The following is a 19,141-nucleotide window of genomic DNA, read 5'->3' as shown; positions in this document are numbered from 1 at the left end:
GAACTTCATCCCGTCCTGAAGAGTATGTAGCCCACCGGGTCAATTGGTTGGATTGATAGGATATACGATTCATCATACAAGTCATAGTACCTGTCCCTCCCTCGTCTCAGCAGTCGCGGTATCATAGATTGCCGATGCACATCCATGCGTCACAGGGCCCAGATTCATCAGCCTCGAAGCAGGCATATCTGATCCACGCTTCCGTAGTTCCTCAGCCCTTCTCGACTCTCAAATCGGCAGAGGCATCAAACACCGACCTCCACAGGCCACAGCCGATCGAATCCACTCGCGTCGCACACACCGCGATACTGGCCCCCCCCAATTTCCAAAAGAAATAATGCACACACCACCCCCAAACCCCCACCGGCCTTTTCACCTCTTCCCCTTCCCACCTTTCTTCTTCCCCTTCCCGCCCTTGCCCCCCGAATCCGCCTTCCCAGACGCAGCCGCCGCCGCCGCCGCCGCCGCAGAAGCAGGGGCAGACCCCTCCTCCACCGCCCCAGGCGCATCCACCATCTCCACGTCCGCCGCTGTCCCAGCAGCAGGACCCAGCCCCAGCCCCGCGACGCCCGCGCCCGCGGCCAACTTCCCCAGACTCGTGACCAGGCGCCCGACCTCGGCGGCTTTGTTCGTGCGGTACTTGAGGCAGATGCCGGCGGCGGTGTTGAAGGTTTTCAGGGTGAGCGAGGCGACGGGCGCGGCGGCGGCGGCGGGTTGGTCGGGTTGTGAGGGCTCGGAGGGTTTTTGCGAGGGTCGTTGTGAGGGGAAGTTGTATTTTGTTGTGATGCGGGTCTGGGGTGTTATGATGTTAGTGAGATTGGCTAGGGAGGGAGGGGAGAAGAGAGGTCTTGCTGCACGTACAGTATCTGGGTATGCCTCGAGGAGTAATGCGGATTGTTCCAGGAAGGCCTGGCTTGTGGATAGGTAGGGCATTTTTTTTTTGGTTTTGATCTTGGGGCTCCAGACTTGTGCGGATGGGTGTCTTTGCTTGAGTATTGGGTAGTACAGGGGTGGTAGATGGTAGAATGAGAGAGGTTTTCTGAAAGTGAGAGGTCGATAGCTGGAGAATGGGGGGGTTTGGGATGAAGCTGAAGTGGAGTGCGGACAACGTGGAGTCGGAGAACAATTCGCAGTGTTTGAGTGTTTGTAGTGAGGCTTGGCATTCCATGCCGCCGACTGGAGTAGTTACTCCTTGGAATATGAACCAGCTACTACAGAGTACTAACGGAGTACTTGCGTATACTTCGGACAGAACGACTCCAACGATTCCCGACATACCGAGTTTATTTGCATATTTGAAAAAAAAAAAAAAAAAAAAAAAACTAGATCCCATGTCACCCAACACCGCGTCATCCATCATGATCGTCCATCATCACCTCGTCTACTATACATGTTGTTGAATACAAGGCCAAAAACGAACATAGAAAGTGACACCTCCAAATGCAAAATGAAAGAAAATAACAAGAAAGATAATGTGTATATACCAGAATGTAAACACCCAGGGCCCGCGCTTAATTGATAGGTCGATGGCACCGCACGCAGATCAGTTTCTGCTTGCCGGTTCTCGATTTCATGGCTTGGAAATTCGTCCCCCGGCAGCTATCGCATCGGAGCACATCTCCTTCGTCTCTGTCTCCGTTGGAAGAGCCATAGTCGCTGCTCAGAGCGCTGCTGATGCTGACATTGCGCCCAGGCACTGAGAGTCGGTTCGAATCCTGAGGCCGAGGAGATTTCTTCCGTCGCGCAGCTAGCGCATCCTGCGTGATCTTGTTCCAGAATGCATAGCTTTGTTCGCCTTGCAGCCACAATGGATTGTCCTTCTCCTTGCCTCTAGCAATTAACATTCTAGACGACGGCACCATCCCGACATCCTCTGCGTATCCATTGCGCTTCGAGGCATCCCCGCTTGATCTTCGACTATCAAAAGAAGATTTGGACGCTGAGGGCGGAGGGGACACAGTGAGAGAGAGAGAATCGGCAGGCGCTCCGCCCGAAAATTGGCATACTGGACTCGAATAACGCGAGATATCGGGGATGGACTTGCTGGGGGATGAACTTCGGGTCGTCGTCCCATGACGGGAGCCCTCCCGTTTGCCCGCTCCGTGGCCGATGACCGAGTTGCGCCAGGAGATGATCCGCTCAGAAGGTGTCTTGTGCGATGACTCCTTTCCAATCGACGACGCAATACTGTGACGCGCCGAGTTGGACCGGCGCAGCAGTTTTCTGGATATGGTGGAGTGCGTGTCCCAATTCTCATAGCGGCGTTTGTGAAATGCACAGTCTTGCCGCAGAACTCTGATTTTGCCTGAATAGTCGGCCACAATGATGATGTTTCCAACCGGGTGTGTCGAGCGCGCGAGATATGACGGTGATTCCAGCGCCAGCTTGCTAGCTACGGGGTTGGGACCTCGCTGGCCATTCTGTTTTTCTGCGGTGCTCACCAGAGTCACTGGCGGTGGGTTGCAGATGTCGTAAACTGGATCGTCGGAGAAGCCCAGGGTTTGCTTTGACAACGACGGAGCCATCACAGCTGCAGTCACCATGGAGGATCCAGTCTCAAAGACCTCCACCGCACGTTTGTCTGAATCCTTCTCCATTGAGCTTAATGACCATACATATGTTTTGCGGTCCTCACTCCCGCAGATAATGTATTTTCCATCGTCACTGAACGAGGCGCGAATTTGACTGCATGTGTTCTCGTTACCGCGGAATTTGGCCTCCAATGTCCGATCACGGAAGTTGTAGAGTCGAATCCGGGAATCGTTGCTTGTGATCAGCAGTTTCACCTCACCGTTTGGGTCACTGGGAGGTAGAGTAATAGTATCAATGCCCGTGATTTTGCTGCCTTTTGCGTTGCGACCACGCGCTGACCGCACATGGATCTGCCCAACTGGCCTGAATCCATCTGTCTCGTAAATGTTGCACATGCCATTAAGGCAGCCGGCGATTGAGTGGCGGCCGTCTGGCGTGAAGGCGACCGATGTGATCATATCCGGAACAGTTGCAACAAATGCCACATTCTTATCCGGGATACTCCAAAGGCGAAGCTTGGTGTCGAGGGATCCAGCGAGGAAGAATCGGTCGTCCCGGGGGTGGAATTGGATGGATGTGACAAAGTCGCTGTGCTGGAAACAACACAGACACTCCGATCTCGTCACATGCCACAGCCGGACGGTCTTGTCCATCGAGGAAGAAAGAAGAAAGTTATTCTAGTTCGTCGCGCGTCAGACTCAAGAGTGTCCATAGCCTTGTGCAATGCGAAATCCGTACCTTACTCCAGCTTAGGTCTAGTACGCTGCCGATGTGGCCCTCGTATACCTGCACTGGCTTTGCCTTGAAGACAGGCGCTCTCAGCTGGGGAGTCTCATCCTCATTGTGGCCATTTTCGATCCCCCCAAGTCCTTCCCTCTGGCGATCTTCTGGGGAAGCGATGACAGCCCAAACGCGCACTTTTTTGTCCTGACCTGCGGCTGCCATATACTTGCCATCTTTCGAGAAGGATAGCGCCCAAATGGCTTTTCCAGCATTACTGCTGCCCGGAAGACCAGTCGTCGAGCCAGCTGCATCTTTCACTGATCGGTCGGATGACGGCCCCGCGTCGTCCAACTCCTGCGCGAGGAACACCCTATCGAAAGTTTTATCCTTTTTGTAGTATGCCTTCACCCTGATGTACTTTGGCGGAGGAGGGAATCGAGGTAGGAAGCCTATCGGTTGCGGTGCGGTGTTGGCGTCCATGCGGAAAGTGTCCGGTTCCGAGACATCGTCTTCTGCATCAGACAGCTGATCTTTCTTCTTGCCTCCTATGAATCGACTGAGAAACGAGACACCCTTTCTGTAAAGTTTATCAATGAGTATTTAGCTTCCGAGCGGTTGCTATTGGACGCGCGGGGACATCCGATTCGAAGCGCGAACACAATGCCCACCCTTTGCACGGAGTATGGTGAACAGGGATCGACGCGGGGGGGAGATCAAGAATATAGGAGTTTAATCATGATAAGGACGAGACAAGTGGCACTCACCTTTTCTCTTTGGGTAGTTTCTGGCGTAAGCTCGTATCGCCTCGGATTGAGCCCTGTTCCGACGCATAATAGTCATGCGCTCCGCCAGCCTCCACTTCGTACGACGCCCTCCCAAGCAGCCTCAGTGGAATTGATCGCTCGGTGTTGGTGCGCTTGATGATGTGCTACAGTATCAGACGTAATCAGCACTTTGTTGATTTCTGCTGGCATATTAACAGCGACGCAAGACCTACTTGCGACAGCGGATCGATTGCGCTGGAATCCGCGCTGGGTTCAAAGACCGTCGGCGATGATGTCGAGTTTCTGCCATAGGAACTTGCTTGGAACGAGGACCGGGGATTCCTCTTCGTATCCTGCTGATTTACACTCGAGCTTGATGCATTATCGGATGCGATAGAGCCTATCAGGTAAAAAGACCCGGAAAAAAAAAGCAAAATAAGCTTCGAAATGTGACACAGCCCACATACATAGTCATCGTGGCGCAGAGAGAACAGGAGTGGCGGATAGGATGGGGGAAACTGATTTCAAAATTTAAAGATGCTGATGGCAGTTTAAACATACCGATAGGGAACGTTTGTGAGGTTCTAAGAAGCCCCGGCTTGGTGATACGGGGACTATTATTATTATGATTATCATTTATTTTGCTGTCGTGGTCGTTGTCGTGGTGGCTGTTACCACTGGGATGAGCATCCTGGGGACCTGTCGCGTTACTGGTGATAATCATGGGTAACGCGGGGGCTGTTGAGGCCCGCGACGCTCCGGGAACCCTTCGGTCGTTCGTCTCCTGCGAACCCTCCGCCATGGTGAGGTCGATGCCTGAAATGGCGCATGTGGGATTCCAGCTGGGATTGGGGGTCGATGGAATGGAAGGGAAATTCCACTGGAGGGGAGAGAGAGAGAGAGAGGGAGGAGAAGAGAGGAAGAGGAAGAAAAAGTGGATGGGAGGAAAAGTAAGTGATGGAAGGGTCCGGAAGTTGAGCCAACGATAAGAAAGGACTCTAATAATAATCATCATCTAGTACAGTAGTACTAGTTAATTAGCTACTCCATAGTCGTAGTGTAGGAGGTAGCAGTAGATAGCACTAACTCAAACACCAGGATGATAACAAGGACTAAAGTGTCTAGTTTTGATTGACAATGACAATGACAGAGGATCAACGGTACTATGCGGATGAGGACAAACTCCAGGATGAGATGACATCAAAAGCAGGTCCTCATCAAGTTCTTCTTCTCTCTCTTCTCAGGTGTCGAGCATATCATCTGGGGCTTCCATTCTTTACTGTCCTGCAGAATCCATGGTCCTGATAAAACTCATTCCCCGTATACCATGCATCTTTAGGTTCGGGAGGCAAATAGGTCTGGGACAAGGCATCGGCTGTCTATAATCAATGCAGTATTTCTGTCAGCAAAAAGTGATCCGACTATGAACTATGGAGTGCATAATAAGCATTGAACAATGCTGGAGGTGACACAGAGATGCATGGCAGTAAGTCTTGGCCTTCTTTGCTCCATGACTTATGCTCAAGGAAAAGGACAGTATATCTACGAGTTAACCGGGGTGTAACTACAAACAGCTACAAGTAGTATATCCCCACGAGATCTATGGAGTATCAACATGAGAATTGACAAGTCCATCTCTCTTCCTGAGCACTGACAGTTGGATGCCCCCACTTCTAGCATAGCCACAATTCTTGCACCAACGACATACAACTTACTGTTAAGAATAAGAGCTTAAGCTGGACTGGAACGTTCAGGACTCAAGACCCTGAGTCGTCAATTAAACTCGTTCGAAACAATTCTGGAAATCCACCGAGACATCACTGTGTCATTGGCTTATTATGGCAATTTACAAGGATAAAGTTAGCCATTGCATCGTGATTCTCTGTTGGACATTTCGCAGATACGAAATATGCATTCGGAAAAGTGGCAATTGGTCTTGATTTTCTCCATACAGTCTCTATCGATTAAATGTGGTATACAGATTCCAATCAAATCCGAGCCGATTGTTCCAACTTCCTTGATCGATCCTTGGCTATATCGCACATTGCCTATCATTGAATATTGGAGTTAGTAATCTCATACTCATTGCGACGCCGCTCCTTGACCGCTGAGACATACCTGGATAGTCTCCTGGATCTCCCGTTCGGCATCGCCTCTATCTATCCTCCGGCGCATTTCTGCCATAATGACATCTCGGCTTCGTCCATTGACGAACGTTCTAGACCAACCAGGCCGGGGAGGGTATACGTCAGTATCCATGGGAAACCTCCATCAAAGGTCGGAAAAAAAAACATTATTCAACCGCCCACATACACAAATCTCAAACCCGGGAATTTCTCCTCGTATTCGGCATTCAAGAGTCGTAGTTTCTCCGCTTGTTCTTCGGCCCCAGTATTCAGATTTGCCTGCTCTTTCTTACTGAGCTCACTCATATGTTCTGTAGTCGCGACCTTGGGCCGCCCGAGGCGCGGATGGGAACCCAGGATCCCAGTGAGGATTTTGTGATCGATTGGCGAATTGGCAGCAGAGAGCGCAGCCATCCGACCGCCTACAGCGTCGATGAGACCATTATATGATGAAAATGTCTGGTTGGCCAAGACAGGGATCATCAACTCGTGCAGTTCGGGCGATGGCTCAAAGAGTGTGTCGAGGGCCTGGAACTGTTGCTCCTGTGGCAGGGAAGGCAATGAAGAGATTGGGGGGAGACCGGAAGACATGTGGATCGTGTGTCGAGCGATTCGGGATGCTGTGCGTAGAGGTTCAATCCGATAACCAAACGTGTAGGACCGAATCAGTTCGGGGAGCGCTTGCGGTCATATATGCTCAATAGTGGAAGCAAATTCCACCCCGCATCGGGAGTCTCCGAGCGTTTGTTGCTGGCGGAGGCGGAGAGCTCCAGGTGTGAACTACGTAGTTGCAGAAACGATAAATATCGATCGAAGATCGCCAGATCAAAAGACCTTGACCCAGATAATAATGTCGAAAGTATCATGGCCTGTCAAATCATTAGATGGCATGATTCGTAGCTTGGAATGTTCGATCGACATTCCCATTCAATCCGACTATCGGAAGCTTATCTGGATGTATATCAAGGTCGCTCTGTCCATCTTACAGTTGTCCGCAATGATAGACAAGACGATTGCAATAACACCCCTCGGCAAGCGCATACCTCTGGTGTTTGTGCCAAAAGCCCTAGGACGATATTGAGCCAGCTGGAGTGCTTATTCTCTGGAGATCTGCGCTATGCCTGTTTAGTTGATGTCCACTCCTGTACAACTAACCTGTACAGTAGAAGGTTATACAGATGCGCTCGTTTAGACCAGTTCTGACTGACCTGCCTTTATTCAAGTTCCACTTATTCCCCTCGAGCGTTCCGGAGATTCCTGTCTGGTGTTGATTGTGCGTCGCCGTCATGCAGCCATCGTTTCAGCAGAAAGATGCAATGGGCTAACTCCATAGTGTCGGAGAGAGTCTCTAGTACCTCAGGCAGCCCTAGACTGAATTGACATATTGATTTCTGCTTTATTTGGGATAGCTAAAGATCCCAGGAGACGATAGTACACAGTACGTATTTGTCAGTCGAGATTGACTATGTAAAAAAAGTTAGCTACCTAGGTAGACTCCTTTGGATTGCATCGGAAACCGCAAGAGTATTGATTTAGCTGCACAAACCAAGTCCAAACATCCAAACAATACAGAACTTATCGTCTTCTTGCAGCTGATCGAATTTACGGCATTGTCTCTACTCGATCAGGTACCTGATATCCTGGTCCGATTGTCCAGTCGCAATGCGAATATCGACTCAATCCATCATCCTCGTGGATTTCTCTTTCCATTGCAAACTATCTACGGAGTAATTCTTCTTTTTAAACTTGCTTTCGATGCCTGACCTGGACCAAGCGTCTACTAATTAAATTCACCTGCTTCAGCATCGGGGCTAAGATTGGCATTGAGCCAAAGGAACGTGGGGACGATATTATCGAGCCGTCCCTGGAGGAATATTTCAGATTAAGTGGAGGCAACTTGCCTTCCACTAAGAAAGCCCCTGAACTCCTGAGAGATTGGGGTGATATCGATTATCGACATCTCCGTCGAGTCCCTCCTTTGAGTCAATCCTCGATATCGATTGATTATTGATATTCTTCTTCTTCTTCTTCTTCTTTACTAGTAGTGTTTTAATTGAGGAACGACACCGTCGTCCAGTCGTTCATTTTTTTTTTTTTTTTTTTCCCTTTCTTTTTGGGGAGGGGTCTCATCGTGAGGCCACGCTCACCGTTCACCTTTCTTTCCCGATCGTCTATCGGTCCCGACACTCTTTCATTCAAATCAGCCCATTCTTCATCGCAACACAGATCTTGTACACCACCACCTCACACTTTGTCGTAGCATCCGACTATCAGGGTTCCCGCCTTCAATGCGGTTCCTGTCATGTCTCTGAATGGGTTAGATAATCCCGCTGTCACCGAAGCCTACCAGAGCGCTCTAGCTGAAGCGGGAGGATGGTCAGTTCATCTCGTCTCTTAAACGCAAATTGAACTTGTTTGGGTTGCAATTGCCTCCTTTCACTGCAATGGCGATTGATTCTAGTGTCATGTATGTCTGAGCTGACGTACATTGTCCCTTATCATTTAGGTTCCTCCTCCGGTATGTATCAAGGGATGAGATAACACTCCTTGAGCGAGGAACGGGCGGGGTGCCCGAGGTGCGGAGCGCAGTCGACAACTATGAGGAAATCTTACCTCTTTACGGCTTTCTACAATATCGTCGAAGGAAGGTGGTGCTCAGTTATCTGCCCGAGGGTCTCTCGAGGCTTGTCAAAGGTATCCCCACACTCTGGTTCAACTGCGTCCCCTTGCCGAGCTGTCACCTCGCTGACTCGACCATGGATCTATACAGCCAGGACTACGGTCCAGTTTCAGTCAATCTTGGACAAGTTCTCCCCTCACGATACGGTGTTCTCTTTGACCAAACCGACGGACCTCACTGAGAGTGCGTTGTCTTCGGCGTGCTTGCTACATGCTGCTTCAGGTTCTATCACCTCCTCTTCAAGCTCCCTCCGCCGTCGCAGGCTGATGGAAATCGCTGAAGATGCAGAGGAGAACGGCACGAGCAAGGACCAGGCGCAGACACAGCCTCATTTCCCGGTTACCCATCAAAGGTCATTCAGTCAACTATCGGAAGCCACTATAGTACCTCCCTCGGTCGCATCAACTGTCCCGCATAACCCGAACAATGACGATTCGCCGTCCATCACGAAGAGCCCACATGACTTTCCGACCAGTGATCAAGCCTCGATTTCCTGGGAGAGCCGCTCGGAACACCCGGACTCGCAAAGAAGGTACCAGGACGATCTGTCCTACGCGCCCTCTGAGCCACGAAAGTCTTCACAATCGGCCAGACCGTCGCTAAGGGACTTGGAACGCGCAAGCACATACACTCCCAAGGTGAAGCGGGGCCCTCGACCTTCGGTGGATGGCAATGGGCGACCTCGTACGGCAGGGAATTTGTCTCGAAGCGCTGAGCAGCGGCCAGTAGCCTCGTTACCTGCCGGCGTTCGGATGTCCTCCCTGCGGAAAAGGAACCCCAGTCCATCTCGCCCCCGCTCACAAGGCAACCCAGTGGCATCTATTTCCAGCCGAACCGCGCCTCCTGTCCCTCCGTTGTTGGTACCTCCGCTCTCGATGCCTATTGCGCGACCTCAGCTCTCCCCGGGCGCTAAGTCGTTGAGTGCGTTATCGTCTTCTGGAACTTCAAACGAGAGAGAAAGATTGATGAAAGCTCTCCAAATGCGTAAAAATCAAATGGAAAAGCGCGCGGCCGAAAGCAAAAAAGACCGAAATGTCAACAGCCACAGCTCGAAGGTTGTGGAAGCGCTTGACGACAAAGAGAACATCGACCATGCTCATTCGAACTCAACTAGTGGCGAAAACCCTTCAACGCTGTCTGATCATAGCGAGGAGTTCCTTCCCACGACGCCGCTATTCACTGTGTCCGAATCGGTCGTGTCTCATGAAACGCAGAAGCCTGACACTTCTGATGCCACGAAACCAGATTCTGCCGTGGGTCTGGATATCTCCAACATGGATGATGAACAGCTTCCAACTCAATCGCTTCTGCATTATGATGCAAATTTGACAACCGAACTGACCGAATTGAAAGAAACGCCGGAGCCAGATCAATCACAAATTCTGCAAAATGATCTTCAGTCTAGGTCTGGAATAGAAGTTGCCAACCCGGATTTGGTCGTGCCCAACACCAACGGCACTAACAGTGCCTCCGGCGAGCCTAGCGCCGGCGCCATTGAGGTCCCACTCGGAGTCTCTGAAAACGACCTAGCAAAAGAAATTGTTCACTCCCCAGAACAACAGGAAATCGATACTGTTTCTGGCTCCCAACAATCGGAGAAAACAACTGACTTAGCTAATTCTCCAAATCCGCTATCTATTCCTCTCCCGAATTCCCCAGTTCCGAGTTCCCGGCCGAGCTCCCCCCCCGAGACCACGGTAGTCGCACCGCAACCCACCGATCCGCAGAATGACTTGACCCCTGAGCCATCGAATGCGAATGTGAAGGACGTGATTATTCGAAAGGAAAAGCGAAAACCTCAACTTGAGCCTATTCAAGTGCCTACTCCAGATTATTCTGATGACGACAACCTCCTCTCGGATGATTCCTTCATGGAAGAATTGAAAAGTGCTACCGTCGAAGAAGCGAAGCCTGTGTCGGTCGGCAAGTCTCCGTTGTCACCTGTCTACCCGAACAACAATGAGCAAATAAGCTTTCATGCTTGGAAGAATTCGCGGGCCGTTTCGAATCCAAGTGCGATGGGACATAATTCGGGCAATATGCAGCCACTAGCTGTGGGCAGATCTGTATCTGGCCCTTATGGTGACAGTGATGGATCAAATGCCCCAGTACTTGTTGCTAAGAAAATCAACGTCTCCTCAGGAATTTCGAAGCGCATCAAAGCACTGGAGAAATTCTCGAATAGTCGCGAGACATCGTCGAACTCATCCTTGAATCTTGCTCCACCTGCGGCGTCCTCCGTAGAAGCTCTTCGGAAGCGGGCTTCTGCGTCACTAGGTGTCGGTCTCTCTGACGTGGGTTCAGTAAACAGACATAGCTCTTATACCCCCGAATCTTTTTTCCGATCGTCTAGCCTAAAACGCCAGGACTCCTATGCTAGCACCAATGCTGTACGCAGCACAGCTTCAATCTCTGTTGCTGCTCGGATGGTCCGCGATGCAAGCAATGTGCCCAATGATTCGAAACCGGACCAGCCAGAGACGAGCGCACTCAACCCCCAGGCGAGTCCTCTGACAGTTGAACAGGAAGACTCTTCCCCAACTGTCGATGAATCTGAGAAAAATAGCATATCTCCATCTTCCACTGGATCAAACCATCAATCCCGAGCCGCTTCATTACCACGCTCTGAGAGCAGATTGTCCATCTCTTCTATCTCCAAGAATGACGGAGCTCCCATGTCGAAATCTACCAGCGACCTATCTTCGTCTCCGGAAGAGAAGAAAAACTCTCGCACTTCTCGTCTTCTCCGCCGCATGTCATCAATAACATCGAACTCAAAGAGAAGTGTGATTGGCGCTTTCGCTCCGGCTGTCAAAGAAGAAGAAACACCGCAAGTTGTGGAGCCGCCAGTGAAGAAGGCTAGCGTCATCGTCCCCGCGATTGAAATTGGCGAAGTCAACGTTCAATTTCCCGACACCTTGCTCTGGAAGCGACGGTTTATCCGAATCGATGACAAGGGATATTTGATACTTACGCCCGGAATTGTCGATTCGAGCAGTCGCAATATGGCCAAGCGGTATCATCTGACTGAGTTCAGAACACCATGCATTCCGGATGAAGATCGTCAAGAACTTCCCAATAGTATATTGCTGGATTTTCTCAATGGAAGCACCCTTCAATGCGCCTGCGAATCCAGACAGGGACAAGCCTCCGTGCTGCAAAGTAAGTACTTGGCATTCTGCCCACCGGATTTGGAAAGCTAACGCTCGACAGCACTCCTTAACGCCCACAATGCTCATCAGCAATCTACACCTTGATCTTCACTCCTTACCACATAGACTACATTTGCATTACTGCCTCTGTGATTCTTTCATGTCCCAAATTTTGGTCACATTTCTCTCCCTTAAGATTCTCCTTTCCGTGTTATTACTTTGTTTCAGCGGTATACCCCAACCAAAAGCGGTTCCCTTTTGTTCACTTACCGACTGTGTCTGGCTACTTGACTTTTACTATCTATTTTGTGTCGTCCCAACTTCAGAAGATCCTACTGGTATCTTTGATATGATGAGATGCATGGTCTGATGAAATCGATCTATTGCATGCAACTCTATACCATACGCTATCAGTCATATCCCTGGAGTAATCGTGATATGCTACCAATCCTAATTTCTAGAAACGTACAGCTGAGCTTCGGTCAATATGGAGATGAATCAATCACAAGACAAAGTCAAGTTGACTTACTTTGGCTTGATGTACGCCCCAGCTTCACCAATCAAACTCATAAATTTAAAGATTTCGTAGCAAAAGACGGTCAAAGGCTCGTCCGCAGAGATACTGTACAGGAGCAATTAATGGAGGACGTCTATTGTATAAGTATTATTGGCAATAGTATACAAGCGCTTTTAGAGACACAGTCCATTTCGCGAAAACTTATTCAGTGTTCGCCTCGGCTCTCTTCTTCTCCCAGTCGTCCAAGAATCGCAGGACTTTGGGACCCCATACGTCCTCACCGGCCTCGAGGTCTTTGTATTCGAGAGCCTTGTCAGGTCCCAGCTCGAAATCCGCCTGGCGCGTACGGATAAGGGAGCTCATCAGGCCACAACTACCCAGGGCCTTGCCTAGGTCATGCGCCAAAGACCGAACATAGAAGCCAGAAGAGACGGTCATTGTGATCTTTACCGCGGGAGGCTGGGGAGAAGGTTCAGTGGGCTTTGCTGGGGAGGTGGTTGGTTCCGACGTCTCAGCTTTAACCGAGGGCTCAACCTGCGCCTGCGCTGCATCCCCCTCGGCCGTAAGTTTTTGTTTCTTCGCTGATGGAGCCGGCTCGGCGTCAGCATCAGCGGCAGCCGCAGCCGATGCACTGGTGTCTTCCTCCTTACTATTTTCCTCAGGTGGTGGCGTTTTGCGCTTTGTCGCCGTTGCTGCTGGCTCCTGCTCCTCGCTCTTCATGGGGATCGACTTGTTTTCAGCCGACGGGGCGATAGGGAGCGTGCCGTCCTTCGCCAGAAGCCTCTCCGCGGCTTCCTTCTCCTCTCCGGCGGCCTCTTCCTCAGGCCACTTGTACTCATGCGTTCCGGGCTCATACCACTCGAGAACCCTCAGGTCGATCACCTCAACCGGCCGCGACTGGATCTCAATGGGAGGCTCCTTGCCCTCCCGAGCATACTCATACAGCTTCTTCCCCTTGACCTTCAGCGCCGAGTAAATAGGAGGCCGCTGCATGATCTTGCCTCTGAACTGCTCCAGCGCCTTCTCCACCGCCTCGCGGGTGATGTGCTCGTACGGGCCACGCCGGACGATCTTCCCCAGCTTGTCGTAGGTGTCTGTTTCCGCACCGAAAACCACAACCGTCTCGTACGTCTTCGTGCATCCCAGGAAATCGTTGAGGAATTTCGTGCCTTTGCCGACGCCCATGACGAGCACACCGGTCGCCAATGGGTCGAGGGTGCCGCCGTGTCCGATCTTCACGTCCAGTTGCTTCGAGCGCCGTCTGTTGCGCTGGTAGCTGCTCTCTCTGTTGCGGCGCGCGCGCTCGGTCTCCAGCCACGGCTGGAAGAGCTTTGAGGAGTTGAAGTGGTTCTGCAGGGTGCGGATTACACCGGCGGATGTGACGCCTTGCGGCTTGTGGACGGCTACTGGAGGTTAGCTCATGTATGGTATTGTCGGGCTTTAAGTCAGGAGGGTGAGATTGAGCACACACCGAAGACGCCTTCGTAGATTTTCTCACCAGACATTGTGGTGCGAAACAGCCGGAAGCCTGGACGGAAATTCATCAGACCCAAGGGAGGGCAAATGGTTTGGAGAGGAGAGCTCAGAAAATGCGGCGGGTCCGGTTAAAGGACGGAAGTGTGGGTTTCAGAGACTCGACGTCAATTAAATCAGTCACCCAAGACTTCGAGAAGCTTATCAATTGGTCTTGGAAGAAAAAGAAGAAGAAAAAGAAGAGATCCAGGCGCGATAACAAGATACTAAGGAAACGGTACAATACGAAGCGCCTACATTTGTTCCGTACCACTGGCACATACGGTTGTATTTCATGGACTCGATGCCCGTAAGCTACGGTAATTACCAGACTGTCGTGGGGTTCCAGACAAGGTAAGGTCCCCTCGACGACCTCTTTGGTATTCCCATCCAGCCATCACCCATACATTCCCTCTTCAATTCTTCGATCTCTAGAATTGACCTGGAAACCGCTCTTGTCAATATCCTTCCCCCCCGAGTCAAGACACGATGCTGCCTCCGGAGACATGACATCGCGAGAAGATAGTGTCCTGGCCGCCAGAGACCCATCTCTCACAGACGAGAACGACTGGGAAGAGTTCAGTCTGTCAGAGGTCAGAGTCCTGGTGCCAGGCAAATCCCGCTATGCGAATCTTCTCACAGCTTCTCCCGACAATCCTGTCCAGGTGACGGGATGTCTGGACGAGGTAGAAGAAGAGCAGGAGTCTCTAGGTATGTATTACTGAGTTACAACCTTAAATTATTGTTACCTGGGGTTATACCTCCACTTCGGATACCTTTTATCTCGTTTCCTGTTCAACCCAGAAACTGATTCCAAATCTTGGTCCTCACTTATAGTTCTCGATCCGGACTACCTCACAAAACGAATTGTTATCGAAAATGTGACGCATTATGCCTACGGTCAACATAGTGACGGCGAGGTCGGCGTTTGGATCGCTGGCCGTGCTGGCTGGTTCTCCATAAACCCTGCGAGAGGATACAAGCCCATGTTCAATGATGTCGTCGAGGCCATTGATCTACTATACTTCCTGGCAGACAGACATCAGCCGAAGCGAAGGCGGCGGAAGAACTGGAACCCCACTGTTGAATACTTGTGTGAGGAGGTGAGTACGGATCGTTCTGTTCAGATCATTTCCCAGGATGCAGTTAACTTACAAGGCCAATCGCCCTTCCTAGTATGTCAACCATACGCACGGTATTTGCGAAGATGCCGATGATTCGGCGGAGGTCTTTTACAAACACCGCGGCTTTCTGCTTTCTCGGATGCTGAAGGGAGAAGAGAAGGTGGAATGGACCAAAACACATTTGTTCGAGCATCTGTGCGAAAAGTTCCCGGTACGTTGTTACCTTTAATTACTTTAGCCCAGAAATCATTGTTGACTGGAGTGACTCAGGAGGACTTTGAAGAAATCAAGGCCATGCATGAGTCAAAACAAGGTGCAGATGCGATGGACGAGGACGAGAATGAGGATGAAGATGAAAAAAAGGACGAGGATGTCAATGGTGATCCAGAAGAACCAATCCACGTGCATGACCCGACTATAGCCTCAAAAACTCAGGCAGATGCGATTTACCAAGTGATTCTGGATTTGAAAGAGGCAGGACACCTGGCAAAGCGTCAATTGAATCTCGAGCTTCTTGCTTCCACTCTTGTCAGCCGTTTCGAGATTGAAAATGCGGAATATGCACAGGACCTCATTTCCTCAAGGGCAAGCATCATCATTGAGTTGATGGATGAAGCCAAAACCCCTAACTTCGACTGGTCCCGGAAGGTAATATATCGCGAGCTGAAGGCCGCGTCGGAGAGGAATGAGTTGAAGCACATAACTCTCACTCCACTGCGTCCCCGCTCCTCCGAAGAGGAACAGTCTTCTGAGGAAGAGAGCGAACTCGAGGAGAATCGGCGGCTACGAAGACGCCAGGTTCGTAAATCTGTGCTGCGGCCGAAACTCAGCTCGTTTTCGACAAAGCAAATCGGCAAACGCACTCGAAGCGCCGCGATCGACCCTGACGATATGTCTGATGATAATCGAGAGGGAGTGGATGAATTCGAAACACCAAGCAAAGTCCGTGGACATGAGCTGGTGCGAGATCCACTGTCGACTAGAGCGAAACGCAGGACACGCTCGATTCTATCCGAGTCAGCCTCAACGCCTCTCCAAAAGGCACCGTTACAGGAGACCCTCCAAAGCCGGAACACTTCTGTTTCTGCACCCGATCAGGACTCATCTATAGTAGATGTGCTTCATGGGGATGATGCGCCCTCTGATACATGGGTCTGTCAGGTGCGAGGCTGTGACAAGGTAATCAATAAGCGCAATTCGAAAAGGGGCAAAGAGATGATTCAAGATCACTCCTTAGCACATGCCGACGACACAAAGGCTAAACTGGACCTCGTTTTTGCGGAACAACGACTCAATATCAATCTACGTGTCGATAACCTTCTTGACCGCATTCGAGAGATGGGGAGTTTTGATGCGGGGCTTGCCCTCATGGAAAATGGGATCAATGGAACTAATGAGACTCCCGTGGGATAAGGATATAAAAGACCGCCACTGATAGTCCCTGAACAGCTTTCTTGTGATTGCCCAGCGTGGCATGGTGCAAACTGAATTTTGGGTTGCTATTGTCACACTAAATCAAAGTCGAGGACTGCAGCTTATGGCCTTCGACGGCCCGTCATTCTTGCAATCTATATAGTCCCATCTATATGGTGACACCTTGGGACGAAGGTTGATTCGTCTCGTCGCAGGTCAATTTCCTATTGATTGTACCCTGTGCCTATCTTTCACGAGTGCAGGTCCATATCAATTTTGCACCGCACTGTTATAGATGGTCAGGGAGAAAGACCAGTGCAAGAATAGTGAAGACGACGAGAGAGCAACGCAGTTTTTTGACGTTCGAACGATGTGCCGCGTGGCGTTGTGGACTGGTTCACAACAATGATATGAGATAGACTTGCGCTTTCCGAATGACGCCAAGTGGAAATGGCGATTTTGCCTAGGGGAGCAACTATCTATCTCTCAAGCCCATCGAGTCTTTCGGATACTACGTGTGCGCTTCCTTTGAAGACCATGTCTATAATTAATTCACTATACATGAGGACCTCGACCACAGTGGCCAGAGTGTCCCAGGTCTCACACTTGCTATCTGACGAGGTGGAAAACAGACATTTTTTGAACGCCAAACAATACTTTCAGCTTTAGACTTCCCAGCTGAAGATTAAAGAACAACGAAGCAAAGAAACAATGAGAAAAGCACAACCCACTACGACCGGCCCTTTGCTGCCGCTCTTCTGCTCTTCCCAGGTCTCTTAGGGCCGCCCTTCATCTTCTTGACGGAGAACTTGCTCAGATCACCACTAGACATAGCATCACCGCTCTTGGCGTGACGCTTCTTACCACCAAAGCCGTACTTCTCATTCTTCTTCTGGCGCTTCATTGACGGACCGCCGCTCTCATTGCCGCGGCCGCGTTTGCGGCTGTCGGATTTGCTAGAGTCTTCGATGGCGATATCGAACATTTCATTGTCATTGTCGGTGGGTCCAGACGAATCAGCCTTGCGCTCTGTGAAGTAAAGATAGTCAGTCAACATGAACGAGGTCAAATAGGAACAATGTAAACTTCTGAGAACGTACTCTTCTTCAAGTCATTGATCTTCTCCAGCGTCTCGCGCTTCTCCTTCGCCCTCTGTTGCAGCTTGGCAACCTGGACCTGCTTTCCGAACTTCTTCAAGTCGCGCTGCTTGCGGGCTTCAGCGGCAGCCTTCTTCGCCGCGGCCTCATCGTACAGCTTCTTCTTGATCTTGCTCATGTGCTCGTCCGTCTTGACCATCTCCGCGAAGTAATCACCGGGCCGAGTGAACGGAACACCTTCCTTCTTCAGCAAGCCGCGTGCTGTAGCAGCAGCGGCCTGGCAGACCTTGTAGAACGCCAATTCCCGGTTGAGGTCGTCATTAGGGTCGGGGACTTCGATCGGCTCTTTCGAGACTATGGAATTGTGCTCTGAGAAGTGAGTCTGCCGGGTGACGAAGGAGATGCGCTTGATGGAAGCATTGATAGCGGCGGAGTTGTTGATTGTGAGACGTTGGTGAGGAACCACATCCTCTCTCTCATCATCGGACAAATCAGAAAGAGGAATATCTTCTTCTTCCTCTTCCTCCTCCTCCTCCTCTTCTTCCTCTTCTTCCTCGCCTAACTCTGCGTTCTCTTTCTCCTCGTTGTCGCTCGACTCGTCTTCCTTGGTCTCTTCTTCAGGAGCGTTGCGCTTCTTGGATTTCAGATTCTTGGGGTCAACCTTCTGCACACACAAACATCTCAATTAGCCAATTGTTCCAGAACACGATCACTTCCAATCAATACGCACTTCCTCCTCAACAGGCTTCTCCTCGTCTTCCGTATCCGTCTTCTTTCCAGCCTTTCTCTTCTCCGCCGCCTTCACTAACTTCTTCTGCTTCTCAGCATCGTAGTCCCGACCCTTGCGGGCATCAAGAGCCTGAAGCAATTTGCTGCGCTTAACCATTTTGACTCTGAGAAAAATGAGGCTGAAGGTTAAGAAAAAAGAGAGAAATGTTCGTCTTCGAGCTTGCAAAGCACTGCCAACGGACTTTCAAATCAACCAGAGCACGGGAATTTTTTTGGGATTGTACTAGTTCGAATATGGTTAGTGTGGCAGATAAGCCAGTACCAGTCTGGATTTGGTTGGCGTATGTCGGCAATCGGGAGAAACTGTTGATCCTCCTGCATCTTATCGTCTTGTGTCCCAACATTGGATGGGGGGAGTGGAGGGAGCGGATTATCGAGGTATGAGATCGCATATGCAATAGCTCGCTTGCGGATTTTCTTTTTCAGCAGAAGGGCTTTGGACAACTTACAATTCTCGGCTGCGAAACATTTGAGTTATCAACATCAACAAAAGGTGAATCTCACATCGGACGTTCAGGTACACAATGTCAGAAGACAACAAATCAGTCTCGACGTCAGAGGCCGTCACCCCTCCCACGGGGGAATCGATGCGCTCACAGCAGGTTCGCGAAACCTCCTCAAATACTTGATTGAAGAAAAATGGAACTCATTATATATGCCACAGAGTACCGACGCACAAGGCCAGTTCTCCGCAGCGGTCGACGACCTGCTG

At 50.6% G+C, this 19,141-nt stretch overlaps 7 protein-coding genes across 7 annotated transcripts, besides 7 other annotated features; 2 read left to right on the top strand and 5 right to left on the bottom strand.

Annotated features, from left to right (window-relative positions):
- Positions 1–372: 372 nt before the first annotated feature.
- Positions 373–933, bottom strand: ACLA_015350 (SRP9/SRP21 family protein; the record flags this gene model as incomplete). The annotated part of the gene is made up of 2 exons (XM_001274522.1): positions 373–792; positions 862–933. The coding sequence occupies 2 exons, from the start codon at positions 931–933 to the stop codon at positions 373–375; spliced, it is 492 nt and encodes a 163-aa protein (XP_001274523.1).
- Positions 442–468: a microsatellite.
- A 365-nt stretch (positions 934–1,298) lies between the features above and the next one.
- Positions 1,299–1,322: a microsatellite.
- A 189-nt stretch (positions 1,323–1,511) lies between these two features.
- ACLA_015340 (WD40 repeat domain-containing protein) lies at positions 1,512–4,821 on the bottom strand (the record flags this gene model as incomplete). Its single annotated transcript, XM_001274521.1, has 5 exons — positions 1,512–3,125; positions 3,271–3,832; positions 4,020–4,183; positions 4,253–4,419; positions 4,581–4,821. 5 exons carry the CDS (start codon positions 4,819–4,821, stop codon positions 1,512–1,514), a joined length of 2,748 nt encoding a protein of 915 aa, XP_001274522.1.
- Positions 4,822–4,905: 84 nt separating this feature from the next.
- Positions 4,906–4,949: a microsatellite.
- Positions 4,950–6,007: 1,058 nt separating this feature from the next.
- ACLA_015330 (2-oxo-4-hydroxy-4-carboxy-5-ureidoimidazoline decarboxylase) lies at positions 6,008–6,736 on the bottom strand (the record flags this gene model as incomplete). The annotated part of the gene is made up of 3 exons (XM_001274520.1): positions 6,008–6,067; positions 6,138–6,237; positions 6,333–6,736. The coding sequence occupies 3 exons, from the start codon at positions 6,734–6,736 to the stop codon at positions 6,008–6,010; spliced, it is 564 nt and encodes a 187-aa protein (XP_001274521.1).
- A 1,422-nt stretch (positions 6,737–8,158) lies between these two features.
- Positions 8,159–8,181: a microsatellite.
- Positions 8,182–8,229: 48 nt separating this feature from the next.
- Positions 8,230–8,260: a microsatellite.
- A 187-nt stretch (positions 8,261–8,447) lies between these two features.
- Positions 8,448–12,082, top strand: ACLA_015320 (putative GPI-anchored cell surface glycoprotein; the record flags this gene model as incomplete). The annotated part of the gene is made up of 4 exons (XM_001274519.1): positions 8,448–8,521; positions 8,652–8,839; positions 8,916–11,987; positions 12,039–12,082. 4 exons carry the CDS (start codon positions 8,448–8,450, stop codon positions 12,080–12,082), a joined length of 3,378 nt encoding a protein of 1,125 aa, XP_001274520.1.
- Positions 12,083–12,695: 613 nt separating this feature from the next.
- On the bottom strand, positions 12,696–13,999 carry ACLA_015310 (pseudouridine synthase PUS4; the record flags this gene model as incomplete). Its single annotated transcript, XM_001274518.1, has 2 exons — positions 12,696–13,900; positions 13,966–13,999. The coding sequence occupies 2 exons, from the start codon at positions 13,997–13,999 to the stop codon at positions 12,696–12,698; spliced, it is 1,239 nt and encodes a 412-aa protein (XP_001274519.1).
- A 185-nt stretch (positions 14,000–14,184) lies between these two features.
- Positions 14,185–14,210: a microsatellite.
- Positions 14,211–14,512: 302 nt separating this feature from the next.
- Positions 14,513–16,543, top strand: ACLA_015300 (uncharacterized protein; the record flags this gene model as incomplete). The annotated part of the gene is made up of 4 exons (XM_001274517.1): positions 14,513–14,717; positions 14,844–15,109; positions 15,183–15,341; positions 15,401–16,543. 4 exons carry the CDS (start codon positions 14,513–14,515, stop codon positions 16,541–16,543), a joined length of 1,773 nt encoding a protein of 590 aa, XP_001274518.1.
- Positions 16,544–17,273: 730 nt separating this feature from the next.
- ACLA_015290 (EBP2 family rRNA-processing protein) lies at positions 17,274–18,526 on the bottom strand (the record flags this gene model as incomplete). Its single annotated transcript, XM_001274516.1, has 3 exons — positions 17,274–17,572; positions 17,644–18,304; positions 18,371–18,526. 3 exons carry the CDS (start codon positions 18,524–18,526, stop codon positions 17,274–17,276), a joined length of 1,116 nt encoding a protein of 371 aa, XP_001274517.1.
- Positions 18,151–18,196: a microsatellite.
- Positions 18,527–19,141: the final 615 nt, after the last annotated feature.

This window comes from Aspergillus clavatus, genomic scaffold (genome assembly GCF_000002715.2).
Source record: "Aspergillus clavatus NRRL 1 1099423829795 genomic scaffold, whole genome shotgun sequence".
Taxonomy (NCBI): domain Eukaryota; kingdom Fungi; phylum Ascomycota; class Eurotiomycetes; order Eurotiales; family Aspergillaceae; genus Aspergillus; species Aspergillus clavatus.
This window is presented reverse-complemented; position numbering and strand designations above follow the sequence as displayed.